Source organism: Psittacula echo, assembly GCF_963264785.1.
Source record: "Psittacula echo genome assembly, chromosome: 2".
Classification (NCBI taxonomy): domain Eukaryota; kingdom Metazoa; phylum Chordata; class Aves; order Psittaciformes; family Psittacidae; genus Psittacula; species Psittacula echo.
This window is the reverse complement of record NC_137737.1, coordinates 34,474,679-34,493,551: the sequence shown is the minus strand read 5'-3', so window position 1 is coordinate 34,493,551 and position 18,873 is coordinate 34,474,679. Positions and strand designations below refer to the sequence as shown.

General features: G+C 39.3%; 1 protein-coding gene across 1 annotated transcript in view; it reads left to right on the top strand.

Moving 5' to 3' along the window:
• Positions 1–17,503, top strand: part of COL1A2 (collagen type I alpha 2 chain) — a gene marked incomplete at its 5' end in the record, with an annotated part of 39,417 nt that extends 21,914 nt beyond the window's left edge. The window contains 26 exons of the mRNA XM_080639689.1: positions 163–216; positions 343–396; positions 493–546; positions 1,346–1,390; positions 2,463–2,561; positions 3,259–3,366; positions 4,725–4,778; positions 5,127–5,180; positions 5,733–5,786; positions 5,895–5,948; positions 6,041–6,148; positions 7,120–7,173; positions 7,267–7,320; positions 7,463–7,624; positions 8,933–9,040; positions 9,461–9,568; positions 11,258–11,311; positions 11,414–11,521; positions 11,710–11,763; positions 12,101–12,208; positions 12,839–12,892; positions 13,026–13,133; positions 13,585–13,831; positions 14,255–14,445; positions 15,541–15,783; positions 16,375–17,503. Coding sequence (XP_080495815.1) covers positions 163–216; positions 343–396; positions 493–546; positions 1,346–1,390; positions 2,463–2,561; positions 3,259–3,366; positions 4,725–4,778; positions 5,127–5,180; positions 5,733–5,786; positions 5,895–5,948; positions 6,041–6,148; positions 7,120–7,173; positions 7,267–7,320; positions 7,463–7,624; positions 8,933–9,040; positions 9,461–9,568; positions 11,258–11,311; positions 11,414–11,521; positions 11,710–11,763; positions 12,101–12,208; positions 12,839–12,892; positions 13,026–13,133; positions 13,585–13,831; positions 14,255–14,445; positions 15,541–15,783; positions 16,375–16,521 — 2,538 coding nt within the window. The 3' untranslated portion in view covers positions 16,522–17,503. The remainder of the gene's footprint in view (positions 1–162; positions 217–342; positions 397–492; positions 547–1,345; positions 1,391–2,462; positions 2,562–3,258; positions 3,367–4,724; positions 4,779–5,126; positions 5,181–5,732; positions 5,787–5,894; positions 5,949–6,040; positions 6,149–7,119; positions 7,174–7,266; positions 7,321–7,462; positions 7,625–8,932; positions 9,041–9,460; positions 9,569–11,257; positions 11,312–11,413; positions 11,522–11,709; positions 11,764–12,100; positions 12,209–12,838; positions 12,893–13,025; positions 13,134–13,584; positions 13,832–14,254; positions 14,446–15,540; positions 15,784–16,374) is intronic.
• Positions 17,504–18,873: the final 1,370 nt, after the last annotated feature.

The window sequence follows — 18,873 nt, the reverse complement described above, 5'->3', positions numbered from 1 at the left end:
AGCATCTTTAGTACCCTTCGACAGTGAAGCTCTTACAATTAAGTGGTTATGTTCAAAATACACAGCCAGAAACCTTTAGTTTCAGCACAGAATCACTTTAGAGAGATGTTATTCATAACAAATCAAAGCTTTGATAACAGCTTTCTACTTGAACACATTTAGGGTGCTCCTGGTCCAGAGGGAAACAACGGTGCTCAAGGTCCTCCTGGAGTCACTGTAAGTAACAGCTTCTGCACAGATCCAATCTGTGAGTTACTTTTCATTAATTAGACTTCCAATTTTAGAATCTGTTTTCCTGTATTTTTCCTTCCAAGTTCATCCTTTGGTTTTCATTCCATCCAGGGCAACCAAGGTGGAAAGGGTGAACAAGGTCCCGCTGGCCCTCCTGGCTTCCAGGTAACTATGTGCTCTGCTCAATCTTATCTATGATTTACCAAGCGTCCTAAGAGCTTCTGCTTTAACTTTATTTTGTTCTTGTTTCTTTACGCTTAGGGTCTGCCAGGTCCCTCAGGTCCAGCAGGTGAAGCTGGTAAACCAGGCGAAAGGGTGAGTGACAGTAGGGGCAGGCGTTGTGTAAGCATTATGTTTACAATTGCATATGTGCCTGTTGTATCCATTTGCCAAAGCAAAGCAATCCATGATGTATGCAAAGTTTAATAGTCCCTTTTGTTAAAGCTAGCCAGAAATGATCAAGGTCCACTGGAATTTGCAACATACTTCTTTTTTCAAAGTTCTGGTATGAAACTGAGCAAAGCCAGTCCTTTGCTTTTCAGGCCTAAAATATGCCTCCTCCTCTGAAAGACAAGATAGTACATGAAAAATGTTTTACTTCAAATTTCTTTTGAAATCTTCAAGGTTCAATTTAACCTGTGTTACTCCAGTTGTGTGCTTTTGCACCTCAGATGATTTCAGTGAATTGACAATGGCGTACAACTGAGGTAGTTCTGTGGCAAGTTAAGCTCTAAATTCTGCACAGTGTGTGATGTAATCTGAAAATTGTGAATCCTATGTGTCATAGCCACCTTTAACCTTTATAGTTAGATCTTTCTATGTCCCTGTGCAAGAGTTTACATTACATGAACCTGAAAAATGAGCTTGAAATTTAATAGCTAACTCTTTCTTCACATGAGAAATTATTATCTCATGTGTGCTTTGAAATATTGTGCAGCTATATGAAAAGGGTTTATTCCTGTGTATCTAAAAGATTGGGTTTAGTCTGAAGATTTTTCAGTATGCTACTGCAATTTGGGAAGTATTTCTATTTGCTGCTAGGAAACAAAGCACAATTTAAGCTGATAGGTTTGCTTTAGAAATAAGCTTTATCAGTATGTCTGTTCTCTTCTAGGGTCTTCATGGTGAATTTGGTGTCCCTGGTCCTGCTGGCCCAAGAGTGAGTAACTCATTTAAAGTCTAGTACATACTTTCTTAATAATGTGTTCCATGATGGTAGTACCTATGTACTTTTCCATGTTTCTCGAGACAAACAAATATGCCAACCCTTCTTCCTGATGACAAGAGCTTCCACCTTTGTGATAATCTGCATATTTCATAAATATATTTCTTGCTTTTCTGCCTCTGTCATTAACAAAATGTATATAAAAATAATTGAAAGATCTACTAATTGGGGAACATCACTACACTTTAAATTAGTCTTCTGCATCATTGGTGCTTTTTAGCAGTGTGCTATGTCTCTTTGAGTCAGTTCTTTGACTACATTTTAGATTCTCAAACAAATTCCCAGATTCTCCATCATAACTAAAAATATGCATTATGCCTTATCAGATTATTTGCTGTTGTCCAGCTTTATCACACTGGGATAATTTGGTATGTCTTTAGTTAAGGAAGAAAATTAACTCTATCCCAGCCCAAACAAGGACAGCTAAACTGATATTTCTATCTTTGATAGATCCATTGTGCATTTAAGCCCATTTCTGGCTACTTCCATGTCTACAGATGACCTGTTTCAGAATTTGTCCTTACATCTGTTATAATATACAGGTCACTTTAGCAGGCTTTAGCTGTCACCTTTATTCTCCAATATTCACCAGGCATTTGCCACTGTAAAAATAACTATTTGCCAATTACTATGGCTCTAATTTTAACTAGAATCCGTTATCTGCCTTCTAACTGGTATCAGAAGCTCCATTTGACAATAGAATGCAAGACAGTGTTACCAGAGTGAGCACAGCAGCCAAAATCCGTGTTCAGGAAGTACTTGTACTTTAATTGTCAGCTGTTATCATCCTGCAAGACTTTAATTCTTCACTTTGCTATGTTTGTGTCAAAAGCTAGAGCCAATTCTTATAACCAGTTCAGTTAATATCTGCACAATTCTAATACAGTTCTTAATGGTTTGTTCAGATAAAAATGTATTCCATTGTCATTGCTACTAGTCATTGCTTTTAAACCTCTAAGCCTCAGAACAGTTCAAGGCAGAACTCAAATCAGACTGTCTCCTGCAGGGTGAACGTGGTCCTCCTGGTGAAAGTGGTGCTGTTGGTCCCGCCGGTCCCATTGGAAGCCGTGGTCCAGCTGGCCCACCAGGCCCTGATGGTAACAAGGTATGCCTTTTCCAGCTGCCATTGCCTTACTGTTGAATTCCCAAGAGCATAAATTATTATTGGTAATAGGTAGCTACCTATGTACCATAGCTCCTGTGTCATTTCTTCAAGTGGTAAAGCCCCATCCCAGCTAGTCCACACTAATACTAAAGGTTCTTACATTTAACACTATAGATGATAGGAGGGGAGTTCCAGTTTGGACTTGTTTTGAATACAGCTTGTCAGCTGGGTATACTATTCTGTTTTGAAATAGGGTCTGAGATTTTGGCCAAAATTCATGCTGACTTCTGTGTATATCCACCTCTACTTATACACTGGAAGTTCATATGTCTTGTAAGCAATATTTCCCCTCAAAATATTAGCTCAATAATGAGCAGTCATCTAACAAAATAACATTGGCTTGGTGCTAACTGAATTAGTCTTAGCTTTTAAGATTTTCATGGGTAGTCCTACAGAAGTTTAGTTTGGATTATGGGGCATCCTAAAACCTCAGGAGCCTACAGAATCAGAGAGAGTGTTCACGCCTGGCATCTTCAGTAGCTGAAAAAATGAAAGAAGTATAATAGCTTAAGACAAAATACTGCTTCTCTCACTGTTTACAAGCAAGCAGAATGATGAGCAAAGTAGTAATGACAGAATTTTGTTCCAAATTACATGGGTGACTTGACTGTTTTACATAATATGCTGTTGCTGCTAGGGTGAGCCTGGCAATGTTGGTGCTGCTGGTGGTCCTGGTCCTGCTGGCCCTGGTGGAATCCCTGGAGAGAGAGGTGTTGCTGGTGTTCCAGGAGGCAAGGGTGAAAAGGTAAAGTGGACAATCTGATTTGTTACTGCAGGCACAGGTCTGGGAGACGCTAGAATTTCATTAACTTAAAAGCCCTGCAAGTTACCCCAGTGCAACTTTTATTTACTGTGAAATTGTATTACTTAGTAGTCAGTAAGTAGAGAGTTTGTTGGTCTAACAGACTGACAGTCTTTTCTAAGATTGTATTTTGATCTCTGCTCAGCATTTGGAGTTGGTTTAAGTGGCAGCTAGTTCTTTACAGGATTGGTTAACAATAAGCTTATCTTTACCAAAGAAATACTAAAGCTGTCTGTGAGTGCAGGCTTTATAGGAGGCATGGGCCTGCTGATCACAAAGGACTGAGTCTCTGATCAGATCTGTGACTGCTGTAGGTGCTGTGACTATGATACAAGTAAATCAAACAAGTATGAAACTTGTCTATGAAACAAGTAAATAAAAGCTACAAAATTTTCGTTACTATATCAGTTTTCTATCATTCTAGATATATGTTGGCTAATGTAAACCCTTATATAAAGCTGTGAAGTCTGTTTGCAAATCTTGTTGCTACCTCTGCTTAATCCATTATCTAGAAAATTGATTTTTATCTTCCTATGTACATCTCATCCCATATTATCTTCTGTTCATTATTTAAACTGAGATTTCTAGAACTGCTTTATTTGTGTTGACTGAAAAAATCCATGGCATAAATGGAGTGGTAAGGAAATTAAGATGAAAATTGCTTACAGTTTTTTATAAAACACTATTTTACTCACATGCAGATAAATGCAGAAGAGTAGGATGTGTTAAAAAAAACCCAACAGATAGAACAGAGTGCTGGTCTGTTGTCTTGACACTAGTCATAGCCTGGATATAATTTCTTGTTACACATTTTATGTGACCACTTGTACAACATCATTTTTAACAGTAGTTTTCCTGCTTCAAATAGAAAGTGTAACATGAATACTCAAAAGGATTTTTGCTTATGGTTATTTCTCGAAAAAAAGAAAAGGGATTTTCAGTGGGAATTTACATTCATAATTTGGAACATACATCATCTTGGTTTTGAGGTTTTTATTACATTCAAAATGCTTGCCACCTGGGGGAAACTAAGTAGGTTTCCCATGAAGGAAGCAGGCTTATAATTCCAGAAAGCAGGTCAGGCCCCTTTGTTTGCAAACTTATTTTACAAGTCAGTATATACTCAGCAATAAGAATGAAATAGTAAAGTCCATTCTCAGAAAAAACCTAGCATGATAAGCATCTTATATTATATGCAAGTAATACATGGGTACTCAACAAACAGTTCAAGACTTCTTTCATGCAAACTTTTGTGTTTGTTACCAATATAAGGCTTTTTTTTTCTCCTCTGTGTATTCTAGGGTCCCCCAGGTCTGAGAGGTGATACTGGTGCAACCGGAAGAGATGGTGCCCGTGTAAGTATCTTTTGGTTCTGCTTGAGTTTACCTTGCTACACCTTCAAACTTAAGTGACTGAAAGGGATGTTCAGGACTTAAATTTCCCATTGTATTGCATTTCTCTTTATATCTGCTCACTTTTGATACAATGCAATATGATTTTGTTTCTCCTTGTCCAGGGATGTTTGAATTTGGGGGGAGAGAGAGAAAAGTGATCACTTTTCGTTAATACAAGCAGAGAAATTACAGTTGTTCAGTGTGACATTATCCTCAGCCCAGACAGCTGATTCTAAAGGCAGCCAGCAAAGCAACACAAAATTATAATTGCATGTTGTTAGAAATGGTGTGCTGTCTCTTGATCTATAGGGTCTCCCTGGTGCTATTGGTGCTCCTGGCCCTGCTGGTGGTGCTGGTGAACGGGTAAGTCTCCTCTTCGAAAGAAAAAGTGTCTTGTCTTTATACAGTTTATCCACACATGTATATTTAAGATGAGAAGTTCCAGAAAAGTAATTCCATCTTTCTAGCGTGCAGGCATTCTACAAGCTTTTCAGATTTTGGATGCAAGAGTTATTGGGACTGTAGAATTATTCAGTGAAGTTTGCCATAGCTTCAAACCTTTACCTGAAAGGACAGGGAAGGGGTGCACATCTATGTGGCAGTGGGTTATATGGGGAGAAGATTCTGATTTAGGTTGTATCTGAATTCTTCCCAATTGAAGCTAATCTCCACAGTCTGTGAGTAGTTTTGATACGGTCATGTACAACCACACATTAGTTCAGAATGATTCTTTATTCTGTCCAAGTATTGTAGAAATTATTAATACAGGGTGGGTCAAGTCAGAAGCATCTTCAGTAACACCCTCTCCATTGGGAGATACTCGCTATATGTGTCTGTACCACAAGACCACTGCTGCCCTGACTGCAGTGAGGACTTCCTCCGCAGTGTCATAATGTTTTCTTCCATCTCTTTTAGGGTGAAGGAGGTCCTGCTGGTCCAGCTGGACCTGCTGGTGCCCGTGGTATCCCTGTAAGTCACAGTTCCTGCAACTATTCCTGTGTCAAAGACATGATCTTCAGAAAAATGCCTTTTTAAAGCCCATTCCAACCAGTCCTCTCTTCTTTGCCCTCTCTTTAGGGTGAACGTGGTGAGCCTGGTCCCGTAGGCCCTAATGGATTTGCTGGACCTCCTGTGAGTATTGTTCGTGCTTTACTCTTATTGATGACAGGCCATTCCTCTATTTCCTCTGCATCTTCTCATTCTATGTGTTATTCTGCCCATAGGGTGCAGCTGGTCAGCCTGGTGCTAAAGGCGAGCGTGGGCCTAAAGGACCTAAGGGTGAAATTGGACCAACAGGTGCTATTGGCCCAATTGGTGCCTCTGGACCACCAGTAAGTGAACTGCGTCTTTATGAAATGCATAGTTCTTAACTGTGCTATGCAAGCAATATGCTAGCCTGAAGGCCTTGAATTTTGAAAAGGTAATTAAAAGAAGAAATAAAAACTGGGCTGTGAGGAAAGTCAGCATGCTGATTTTCACACATTGTATTGTCAGTCTATTTATGTGGGCTCAGATCATGAGTCAGGAACTGAAATGAAGAGAAAAATAGTTATTTTCAACTTGCCCTGAAGATCAGCAAAATCAGTCTCTCTTGGACATTCAGTGGATGGTTGTGGGTAAGATGAGCTGAGGATGTTGACACCTTCCTCTCAAAGACATGATGTGCTGTCACAGTCTGATTTTCAGACCCAGCCATCCTCAAATATATGTGCAAATTTTTCTGTGCACCCACTTGCACACAGGCTCTTCATGTGCTAACACCTTCGTAGAACAAAGGTTCTACTTCACATGCATGCAGCCTGTTCTACTTCACATACATGAGCTAGTTGAAATGATGCAGAAAGTCAGGCCCTGGTATTTCAAATACTTCAAAGTGTTGCAGGATAACATGGCTTGGGGTTCTTATTGTATTATTCAAATAGAGAGTAGAGGCCCTTGCACTACATGGCTGTATTAGTCCTGCAGTGTAGAGGACTTGCTGGGCTTTGCCTTCCTATGTCTTTCGCATTTTGACTTTCAGATTTGTTTAGACATATGTAACATCTGCAAGGCGAATTCACTTGAATCATAAATGCCTAATGCTGCTCTTGTCAGACATTAGAATACTGATACAAAATGTCAGTGAGAATTTACTACCATAATATCAGGACAGGAAGTGTGGTTTTGGTCCCAGTCCTTCTCCTCTTAAAGTAAAAAGCAAAATTGCCTTTAACTTTCATGAGAGTGAGTCTGAGCCCTTATTCTAAATAGGGACATTAACACTCTGCCTGGTTCATCTGTCTTTTCAATCCTTCATACATAGGGTCCCGCTGGAGCTGCTGGTCCTGCTGGCCCTCGTGGTGATGCTGGTCCTCCTGTAAGTCTTCAGGCTTTTAGCACTGATATAGTTGCTTTTCATGAGGTCATTGTTTCCTTTAAACCAAATCTTCCTTTTAACTGTTATTTTTAGGGTATGACTGGTTTCCCTGGTGCTGCTGGAAGAGTTGGTCCTCCTGGTCCTGCTGTAAGTAACTAATAAAGATGTTCTAATGGGAAGTCACAAGTTGCATGGTTAGGGATAATATGATAAGAAACATAAAAAAAAATTGTTCTCCCCAGTTAATGGGTCTATATTGTAGTGATATCATATCCATGCTCAATCCTAGGGCATCACTGGTCCTCCTGGTCCTCCTGGCCCAGCTGGCAAAGATGGTGCTAGAGGTCTACGTGGTGATGTTGGTCCAGTCGGCCGTACTGGTGAACAAGGTATTGCTGGCCCACCTGGTTTTGCTGGTGAGAAAGGTCCATCTGGAGAGGCTGGTGCTGCTGTAAGTTACTGAGTATCACATCTTGTTAAAAATGTGTCTCTTCTGATAAGTGTTATGGCTTCTAAGATACTTCTGGTATTCTTGAATTCTCTTTCATCCACAAATGTAGCAAAGCTTCTAAATAGGAGCTTCCCTTGGGGCTCAAGAAATTGTTTATAGACATGTTTGACAAACATGCCATAAAAAGTGAACCTGATCTATGGGTCAGGTTTTAATCTGTTGCATCTTTCCCAGCAAGTAGCCCAAATGAAAGCATCAAGGCTAACTACAGAAGAAATTACTACTTAGTCTGTGGAAGGGAAGCAGAATCTCCAGCTCTGAATTGAGCAAAACAAGAGACATGTGGACATCCGTTTAGAGCAATCTCAAGTCATTTCTGCATCAGAAGCTTTAATTTGTGGAAATCACGAAGTTAAAGTTGTTCGGCCCCAGTTTTCTGGCTTATAATCATGCAAATAATGAATTAGTTTTTAGTGTCTTCAAGCTTGCACATCCAGAAGTACTGGTGTTTGAAAAGTCAGACACATTCCTGTTTTATGGAAGTACAGACTTGTGTGAATTACCACTCTATTAATTCCCAATAAAAAATTATAGAAGGTTCTTGTGGGATCTGCAGAAGTTACAGCTAAGAACGAGATCTTCAGTGTCATTGTCATACACAGATATTAAAATGTTGTGGGTGACAATTGAAAATTTGCCCTTGAATGTCCAGCATAAAGTAATTCATCTTCTATTTTTTCATATTCTAATTCAGTTTGAATTACGAAAACTTACAGTCAATAGGTCTGAAAGTTAGGGTAATAATTTAGGGCAATCTGTTAGGCTGATTACTCAATCTGATTACATTTGGTGCTCAAATTGCAAGGAAAAGGAAAAGTCACTTAAACTTTACCTTTCAAATGGTCATTAGGGAGCTCTAAGGGTTGTTTGGAGATGTCACATACCACCTAGATATCTTATAAGGCTGTCTCATGATCAGTCTCAGATGATCAGTCTCTGAGATTCCCTCACATAGTCATCTTCTCTTGCTGAATACTCCAATTTTCATGCATTACCCCTTGTTACTGAATGGGAAAGGAAAAAGCATGTGTATAGTGTTGTTCAGAAACAGCATTTTCACTGGAAATAGTTGTGAGGGGAGTAGAACCAGCATTACCTTGTTACGGACCTTTAGCCTTGGAGTTTAAAGTCTTATGGCTTCTTCCATGCAGGAACTATCACTGACACACATTGAAATAAGAAATAGGCAGGACAATAAAAATTATTTTTTTCTCTATTAACATAAATAATATTCTCTTCATGTCAAAGGGTCCTCCTGGTACCCCAGGTCCTCAGGGTATTCTCGGTGCTCCTGGTATCCTTGGTCTGCCAGGCTCTCGGGGAGAACGTGGTCTTCCAGGCATCTCTGGAGCATCAGTGAGTATATGACTAGTTAACTGCTTTAAATAGACACGTGTAAAGAAAAAAGTTGAGGTTTCCTCTTATGGAAAGCCAGAGAAAAGGAGATGTAGATTCTGCTGTTTCCATTGCTGCTGCAGACAGAGGATATGGACTTAACAGGGCAGTGGAAAAGATTATTGCTTGCTGAAGACAGACAAGATTTGTGTCAGCAGATGAGCATATGTTTGGATGGCATCAGAGGTTTCTGAAAGAAAAGGTAGGAAGTTGAGAATGAAGATAATGTTTGGTGTAGTTAGGTGTCTTGTGTCCTGGTTCTTTTTCACTTCAGAATTGATTTCAGATAAATGTTTCTCTTAGATAGAGGCCAAAAGTTCTGTAGGATTGATTTGTGTTATGTCATAATGTCACATTTTGTTTCCACTGTTTCTGTATTAGGGCGAACCTGGTCCCCTGGGTGTTTCTGGTCCTCCTGGTGCCCGTGGTCCCTCTGGTCCTGTGGGTTCTCCTGGTCCAAATGGTGCTCCTGGTGAAGCTGGTCGTGATGTAAGCAATGTCTTATTTCCTTTTCAGGATTGCTTTTGTTTTTTTCTGAGCCAAAGACAAATACACACTAAAAATGGATGCAACTGGAGGCGGTTCTGCTAGCAAAGCTGTACCTTGTGGTGTCTTCAGGGAAAGTTATAGCAGGATTATTATAGAGATGGATTCCCCTCCCTGTCCCTAGCTACCGGAAAAATTCTTCAAGGAACAAATTGTGTCTGAAATACTTCCTGGAGTCACTGTCAGTCTTTTGAATTTTTACTTAATTGCCAATAAGGCTGGAGTGGAGAAAAGATTTAACTCATTGCTGGAGCTGGAGGAAAAAAAAGTACATCCCAGAGGATAAGGTTTTGGCTATAGAGAATAATAATTCAGGAAAGCTTGTTCCCAGCAAATTTTCTTAAACGTTATGTTAGATGCAACACACGTCTTTCAGGTAAATATAAAAATTTTAGTCACATTTACATGAGGGATCTAGTGAATTGTGGTATTGAAAACAAAATGGTTTTTAATTTAAGGCCCACTCAAAGGGCATATAAAGATTACACAAAATGTTTCAATTCAGTTATTGAATTTGTGCAACACTTAGCACTGTTTTGGAGTGCTAACAAAACAGATGCTCTTTAACATTGTGGATGAGCTACCCAGTGTTTCCCAATGTGCATTCCCTCACCACAAGATGTAAAGTATGTCTTCAGGCTAAAAACATGCCTATGTAGCAGGCACTGCTGAACTGCAGAGATCCTTGCAGGTTAAGACACAGTGGAAGACCTGTGCTGTGCTGAAGGGGGAATGTGGAAACACTGAAGCAAAACAAATTGCTCCATCTAATGCCCTGCCTCATGGTTGATTACTTGGAGGACAGGGTCCTGCTCTTAGCTCTTCATAGAGCAGGAAAAAAACGTATCTATCCAATTGAACCATCCAAGGCAGTAGTTCCCCTTGAATAAGGGTATCCAAGTAGTGGTTATACATGACTTGCACTTTACGAACTGCTAAAGTAGAACATTAACACACTGTCTTGTCTCCTGTTAGGATAACTGTATCAGGCTTTCTCTGAGCCTTATCAGGGAAGCTTATTTGATAACCTGAAGCACTCTTGATGGAGGACTCCTGCAAGTCCTGAGACTTACAGGATTTCAAAGAGATCAGAAAATAGTAATTAAAAAGAAATAAACTTTCTGTTCTGTGGGAATTCTCTGAAGGAAGAGGTTTGATAGTGTACACAGTGAAATGGTTGAAATGAAATTAACATTCACAAAGGATGCCATTTAAGTTTGTGAAGTACCACAACAAAGTAGTTTGGCTGTGACTACTGTTTAAATGCTTTTCTCACCACTGGCATTTTTCACCTAAAAAGTAGATCTCAATTTTACAAGAGTGCAAGCTAGATGAAGATCGCTATTGTCCTGACCTTTTCTTTTAGAGAAATATAGCAAAACACAGTAATTTTCTTCTATACTGAACTTGTAAAACCTGAACTATTTGAATACCATCATATTTTTCTAAGAACATTAATATTATTTAAGGGATTTGAGACTGGCATCTCTAAGGAGGAGTTGGCTATCTTCAAAATTTATGCTATCCCATCTCAATATCATCTTACTCTCACTGGAACAGTTAGGCTGACACACAGTTCTCTGTGAGATGAAGGTTGATTGACTTCAGTATTTTTTCACGGTATTTTAATAGGGCAATCCTGGAAGCGATGGTCCTCCAGGCCGTGATGGTGCTCCTGGTTTCAAGGTAACTTAGTCTTTTCTTTATTTCATAATCATGGAAGAAATATTCCAATGTGTCAATCAGTAGTAACACACTGTCTCTCCTTTTCCATTCCTTTTTTCCCAGGGCGAGCGTGGTGCTGCTGGTAACCCCGGTCCCAGTGGTGCTGTGGGTGCTCCTGGTCCTCATGGCCAAGTTGGTCCTTCTGGAAAGCCTGGCAGCCGTGGTGAACCTGTAAGTTGATGTGACCTAAATTTTTTTGATTGACCCAGGACTAACCTTTGTCTATCATATATATATATACATTATACACCAAACCTCTACAATATGTGGGTAATTGCTTTATGCAGAGACGTGTTTAGCATGGAACCTTTATTAGGTATAGTATAGAGCAGTGACATAATTCTCTATTCCTGTTTCAGGGTCCTGCTGGCGCTGTCGGTCCTGCTGGTGCTTTTGGTCCAAGAGGTCTTGCTGTAAGTCTGATTTCTAAATCCATTACCACAGTGATGCAAGAAAACATGCTTTATTAGTAAGGACTCACAACTATGCTCAAGATATGGGCCCAAAAAGTAGTGTTCAAGGAGCTGTAAATATTTACAGACCTAGAATCTCGATCAGCATTCGTTTATGGGACTGTTCCCAAAGCTTTTGGGATTGACACTCTTCCTGGGTATGTTAACAGGATGTATGTATATATATGAGGGGAAGCCCTAGGCATAACATAGAATGCTCATCCTTAATCCCTGCTTTGACAGTAATATGTGCTTGAAGCCTCTGTTTTATTCCTCTGACGCCTATATCCTTTCCTAGGGCCCACAAGGTCCACGTGGTGAGAAAGGTGAACCTGGTGATAAGGGGCATAGAGGTCTGCCTGGCTTGAAGGGACACAATGGACTGCAGGGTCTTCCTGGTCTTGCTGTAAGTAAATGCTTTACAAGATTTTTAATATAAAAAGAAAAAAAAAGTAAATATGCACAACCCAGCAGTTTGATACCACTTACTCCACTCAGCATCATCTTTCAAAGGCTGTAAGATTCTCTTTAAACACTCTTTAATATGAAATTTTGATATTGCCATTGATAATTTGATTTACTATCCATTAGTTGCCCTGAAGATCAACTACATTTGGCTAGCATGGAATTCAAAAAGCTGTGCCTTTCTTTTAATATTATTTCTTATTGACCAGAAATTGTAAAGCCTTTGCATCACAGAGAAGTAATTTGTAGATTTTCTTCCCCTTAAATACTGGTGTCCCCTTTAGGAATTCTGACTTCTATTTTAAAGCTTTCTCTGAAAATCTGAAGAAACAATACAAAAAGTTTTATACATTATACATTATCACCTTAAATACCTCTTTATGTTCTCTCTCCTCCCCTCCCCAAACAGGCCTTTTATACCTCAACTCCACTAATAAATGCCATTAGCCCTAGATTCCCATTCTCTGACCACAAATACACACGCAAACTACAGCTCCTTCTTGAATCATGCAAAAACAAATGTGTGCCACTTCATTTTGTTTAATGACTATGCTTGTGTCTTTCCCAATAGGGCCAACATGGTGATCAAGGTCCCCCTGGTAACAATGGCCCAGCTGGCCCAAGGGTATGTGAATTTATGAGCATATTCAAGTAACTCTCCCATTCCTTTTGTGCAATTGTATATGTGCACTGCTGTTTGTATGAAGCTCTATATAAGTGTTTTCTACTGCCATTAAACTGTTCAAGTTTCCTTTCAGGGTCCACCCGGTCCTTCTGGTCCTCCTGGTAAAGATGGTCGCAATGGTCTCCCTGGACCTATTGGCCCTGCTGGTGCACGTGGCTCTCACGGTAGCCAAGGCCCTGCTGTAAGTATAATGTATTATTTATTGATTTAACACATTTATGTCACAGTTACAAGAAAATCACTTCAAAAGCCTAGCACTTTATGATAAGATGTGGGTTTATTTATTTAAAAACAAAATTATTATTAAAAATTAAAAAAACCCAAACATTCAAACCACCAAGTTCCAAATGTCTTTTGGTTTTTAGTGTCAAGCTTTTCCTTAATAGGCCTAAATCTTGTTCATTCCTTATGGCCAGAGAGTAGATACAAAAATAAGATGTCGCAGTCCTACACTGTGCATCTTTCACTGCTTGAGCCCACTGTAGTCACCACAGGGCAAGTCCATATGTGCTCAGATTAGAGCTAATGGTGCTAGGAGTTAAGTAGGACTATTCAGGTGTGGAAGCATTTAATTGAGAGAAACATATGTCTGATAGAATGCTTCTTGGTTTTTGCTTTTGAAAAAACTTTAGGGTCCCCCTGGTCCTCCTGGTCCCCCTGGTCCTCCTGGTCCCAATGGTGGTGGATACGAGGTTGGCTATGATGCAGAATACTACAGGGCTGATCAGCCTGCTCTCAGACCCAAGGATTATGAAGTTGATGCCACTCTGAAAACATTGAACAATCAAATTGAGACACTGCTGACCCCAGAAGGCTCCAGAAAGAACCCAGCTCGCACCTGCCGTGACCTAAGGCTCAGCCACCCAGAATGGAGCAGCGGTATGTTCTTGCCAGATGTTTGCCCATTCTGGCTCATGGAGTCCTTCCAGCTGACTAGCTGTCTTTGAATGGTATCCTTGGCCACCCAGTGAAAATACTAAATGACCCACAAAGAAGTTTTCTTTGCCTCCACTGAAAATAGACACAAGGACATTCTGAAAAGCTCTTTACAGCTATTGTTGCATGATTATTGCAATAATTTTTTTCAAAATAATACAAAAATATTTAACTTTAGCTTTCAGATACAGTTTCTTAGACATTAACAATCTAAAATATACATTTATCCCAGTTATCACCTTAATATTGTATCTAGTTGTGATATTTGTGACCTCTCTGAGTTACTATGGCAAACAAGTGAATATAAACTGAATGCAAACACTAAGCTAAGCAAACTATTGTTTGCATTTCTTTCCTCCATGGCAGGCTTCTACTGGATTGATCCTAACCAAGGCTGCTCTGCGGATGCCATTAGAGCATACTGTGACTTTGCCACTGGCGAGACTTGTATCCATGCCAACCCTGACAATATTCCTGCCAAGAACTGGTACATCAACAAGAATCCCAAAGACAAGAAGCATGTATGGTTTGGTGAAACTATCAATGGTGGCAGCCAGGTAAGTGATGGATGAGAGAATGATTGTTTCCTACAGTGCTGTCTGACGAATTCCCAGTTCACTGGCTCTCAGAAAGAAAACATATAAATTAAACTTATAGAGGGGAAATAAGAAAAAGGGAACTACCTTTTATCCCAAGGGAGCAGAGTTCCAGTTCTGGTTTGGGTCACAGTTTGTAAAAAGATTTCTCAGTATCTATTTTTTTCTTGTTGTCCACAAATGATCAATTTGCCATGACTAATGGCTATTGCTAAGGGAAGCCTGGACTGGAATATGGTACATTAGTATAAAGACAGCGCAGAAACTATCTGAAAAAGTAAGAAAAACCATCTTTGCTTATTCTTTTAGTTGAGATATTTTTTTATATATGACACTGTTCCTGAAAAGATAATTATATCACACATCACAGATCCTGAGTGTATGCCACCATATCATTCAGAATTGCCAGTGTTATTAAAAACAAGAAATACGTTTACTTGCACATTAGACACATTAGACACACCAGCCAATTGCAACTAAATAACTTCTTTAAAGCTAAAGAGATCTAATAACAGAATTCTTTAATTAAATTGAGTTGATCTTCTGATGAAATCAGTGTCCAAGATCTTTCGTAGAAGAACATAAGATTGATCTCACTGGGTCAAAAAGTCTAGGGTCCTGTTTCTTACAGTGGCTAAAAGTAGATGCTGTACAAGAATGCAAGAATGAAGCAAACTTTCGTAATACCCATAGACACTATTCTATTTGACTAGAAACAGAAATTCATTTTTTTTCTTGAGACAGGCATTGTCTGTACATCTATGGAAACAATAATTTCTCTTCCTCAAACTTGTCTGATCTTATCTTTGAATCCACACAAACTGTTAACACCCTATCTTGGGAACAGAGTTCTACAGTAATGTCCACTCATGTCTGGTTTTCAGCCTGTTCCTACTAGTTTTATTTTAAGCACTTTAGCTCTTGGAGTTGCAATAGACAAGCAATTGCAGACTTAAGTGATTAGTTTTTTAATGTTCCTAGAGCAAATATCACATAATCACAGATACCCACTGTTCCACAGCAGTACCACTGACCGGGTTTCTTTCTGTTTTTCAGTTTGAATACAATGATGAAGGAGTGACCTCAAAGGATATGGCCACACAACTTGCCTTCATGCGTCTGCTGGCCAACCATGCCTCCCAGAACATCACCTACCACTGCAAGAACAGCATTGCTTATATGGATGAGGAAACTGGCAACCTTAAAAAGGCTGTCATACTGCAGGGATCCAATGATGTTGAACTACGAGCTGAAGGCAACAGCAGATTCACTTTCAGTGTTCTTGAGGATGGCTGCTCTGTAAGTAACATAGAAACCATGGGCACTATGATTGCCCACGCTTAAGCACATGGCTGGGGACAGAGTTGGGCTTTGATTTATTTGAATTAGAGCATCAGTCAGACCAGCAAAATTTTACCCAGTGAAGATAAATAGCTCAAAAAAACAGCTATGCCAGATTGTTAAAAAGTGGGAAGGACTGGGGTACAAACAAATCCTGCCTTGTACTGTGCAGTGTGACAAAAAAGAAAAAGCTTTTCAGAGGGACTAGACCCAAATTCTGTGTAAGCTGAAGACTGATAAGAAAATAGTGCACAAGCTGAAGGAGGGGCAGGATCTTTAAGTCTTGAAAAACTGAGGCAGGGTTTTCTGAGGATTTAACACCAATGAATAATATGGTAGTTCACGTAGACCATCACAAATGTGACTTCAGAAGATTAAAGTAAACGTTTTCTCTGTATCAGCAGTCTAAATACTTGGATATTGGTATCTAATTTGCAAACAATGCAGCAAAACTAGTATGAAGTTCTTTCAGAAATTATCCATTCAGGTGAAGCAATTCTCAATACTATGAACAATACAATAACAATTGCAATGAATTTTCTCTTGCAGAGAAAGAACAACCAGTGGGGCAAAACAATCATTGAATACAGAACAAATAAGCCATCCCGCTTGCCCATCCTTGACATTGCACCTTTGGATATTGGCGGCGCTGACCAAGAATTCAGTTTGGACATTGGCCCAGTCTGTTTCAAATGAATGAACTAAAATTAACTTAAAGCCTCTCCCAAATTATTCTCTTGTCATTTCTTTTTATAATGAAAGCTGACTCCTTCCATTTCTTCTGTTCATCTACTTGCTTAAACTCTGGGCGAAAGAGAAGGAGAAGAATTGATTGGAGCATTGTGCAATGAAATTTAATACAGCCCCAAAAGGACTTGGAAGTCTTTCAAGATTTAACACCTTGCTTTGGGAAATGTCAACCTTTGTAAATTAAAAAAATAAAAAAACAAAAATAAAAAAATCATGAAAGTTTGCACCACTTGTGGCCTTTGAATATCTTCCACGGAGGAAGTTTAAAACCATGACTTCCAAAGGTTTAAACTACCTCATACACTAAATCAAGTGTGATCCGTATCTTTTGTAGGTACTTCTCCATATGATCTGAGGTACTTTCAGTTCCACTCAAAATACAGTGGTGCTAATTGCGTTATTACAGACTACCTTTCCAATACTTGAACTTTGATGGTGCTAGTAGCATTTGAAATATAACTTCTCTGTTTTTCTGAAGTCTGTCTCAAAGCTTAGAATGTCCTGTCTCACCCACAGCTTAAGCATGTGGATAATTTTTCCTCAACTTTGTCCTCTTCCTCCAAAATCAGGTGTTCCCATTTTCGAATCTCATTTCCATCTCCTACAATGGGTTTAAAAAAATCATCATTTCTCAAGAAAAGAAAGAAAATGTATTTTGTATATGAGATGTTTAAATAAATTGTGGAAAAAAAAAAAAAAAGAAATAAAGCATGTCCAGTGTTCCAAAAGAAACTATTTAATGAGTTAAGTTACTTGCTTAGATGCAGATATTTATTTATACCCAAAATTTACAATACATTTGCATTATTGCAGCTATCTTGGCCCATTGCTGTAAAACATTTGCTCAGAGTATTCGAAGACTGCCTACAACTGCCTTAAGGGTGTGATTGTCCATTTGGCTCTTTGTTTCAAAACCACCTTTTGAAAAGCCCACGAGGAACTCAATAACTCCGTGCCTCATAGTATGAGAAGTTCAGGAGCAGAAATAATCCCTTCCTTTTTTTCAAAATGCTAAGCAGGATTAATGGCTGAAAGAAGGATCATCTCACTTAAGTGTAGAAAGAAAATTAAGCTTCTTTGAAGACAGGAAGCTACTGGCTGTTGACAGAGCTGTGCTTGCTGTGCTGTAATCAGCAGAACTGTGCCTGTGTGCTCTTGAAATGATGTGCAGAAGTCTATGCAAGGAATCTCTAAATTTAGTTGCCTTGTCAGGAAGATCAGGATTTGTTAGGCCCTTGCAGTTCTGTCAGTTCTGTATGAGACACAGAGCTATCCGCTGTTGCTAACCTTAATAATTTACAACCACAAAAACACCATGAGAAGGAAAGACTGTTCTTAAGCTGAGGCCATTTAAGAGACTGCTGTAACACAGTGCATTTCTGAAAACCCTGAATGAACTGCAGTTCCAACAGCCATGTTTCTGGAATCAATGAAGGTACTTGGAGAACACATGGAGGACTATGAAGACAAGAGCAAAAGCAGGTAAGGGAAGAAGTGAGACAGGCTTAGTTAGCAGGATCCCCCAAAGGGAAGCATGAGGAAAATATCCAGGAGCTCCCTGTAACCTGAAGAAAGCACCACTCCAAAGGTTACATCAAAGGTTAGCAGCTGAGAGTCTGAAGGCAGCTCCAAATGGTGCATGAAGGTATAAGCACTAAAAACTGTTTCCAAAGAAAAGTTTTCATTCATGCTTGCAATGAACTGTATAAAGGAAAAAGGGCAAACACAAAAACATGGGCCTACATGCAGCTGCTCTGGGCCCATAGCTGTGTGCTGAATTAGTAAAAGGGTAATTGCCGTGACAAAATATAACCCATTTTTTCTTAAGTCAGTACAATATACTGCAGGTAAATACCTGCATTTATTCATTGGACCATGGTGATTCCTAAAGCGTTAATATTTTTATCATTGTCTTAGTATTTCAAAATACAATTTTTGATGTTGTTCTGAAAAGAAAATAATATGTCAAGATGTTAAAAGTTTATTTTCTCATGTAGATCATTTACAAGCCAGGAAGTTCTTACATGGCTGAAAATATAAAACTATATCCCTCAGACTGTGTAATCAACTGTGACATACGAAGGTTATTGCTAGGACTGGGAGGAGGACTATTGCTGCTTGGGAATGATAAAAATAAAACACAGTTAAAGTAACACGTGAAGTTTAGCAAGGAAACTACAAAGGGCAAATACTCTCTCTTTGGTCATCTTCCGATTTCTCCTTTGCTCTCTGTGATCTGTTCTACAGCATGTCCCGCCAGGCAGAGAATGCTTTCTTTCTACGAGGCCATTGCTAACT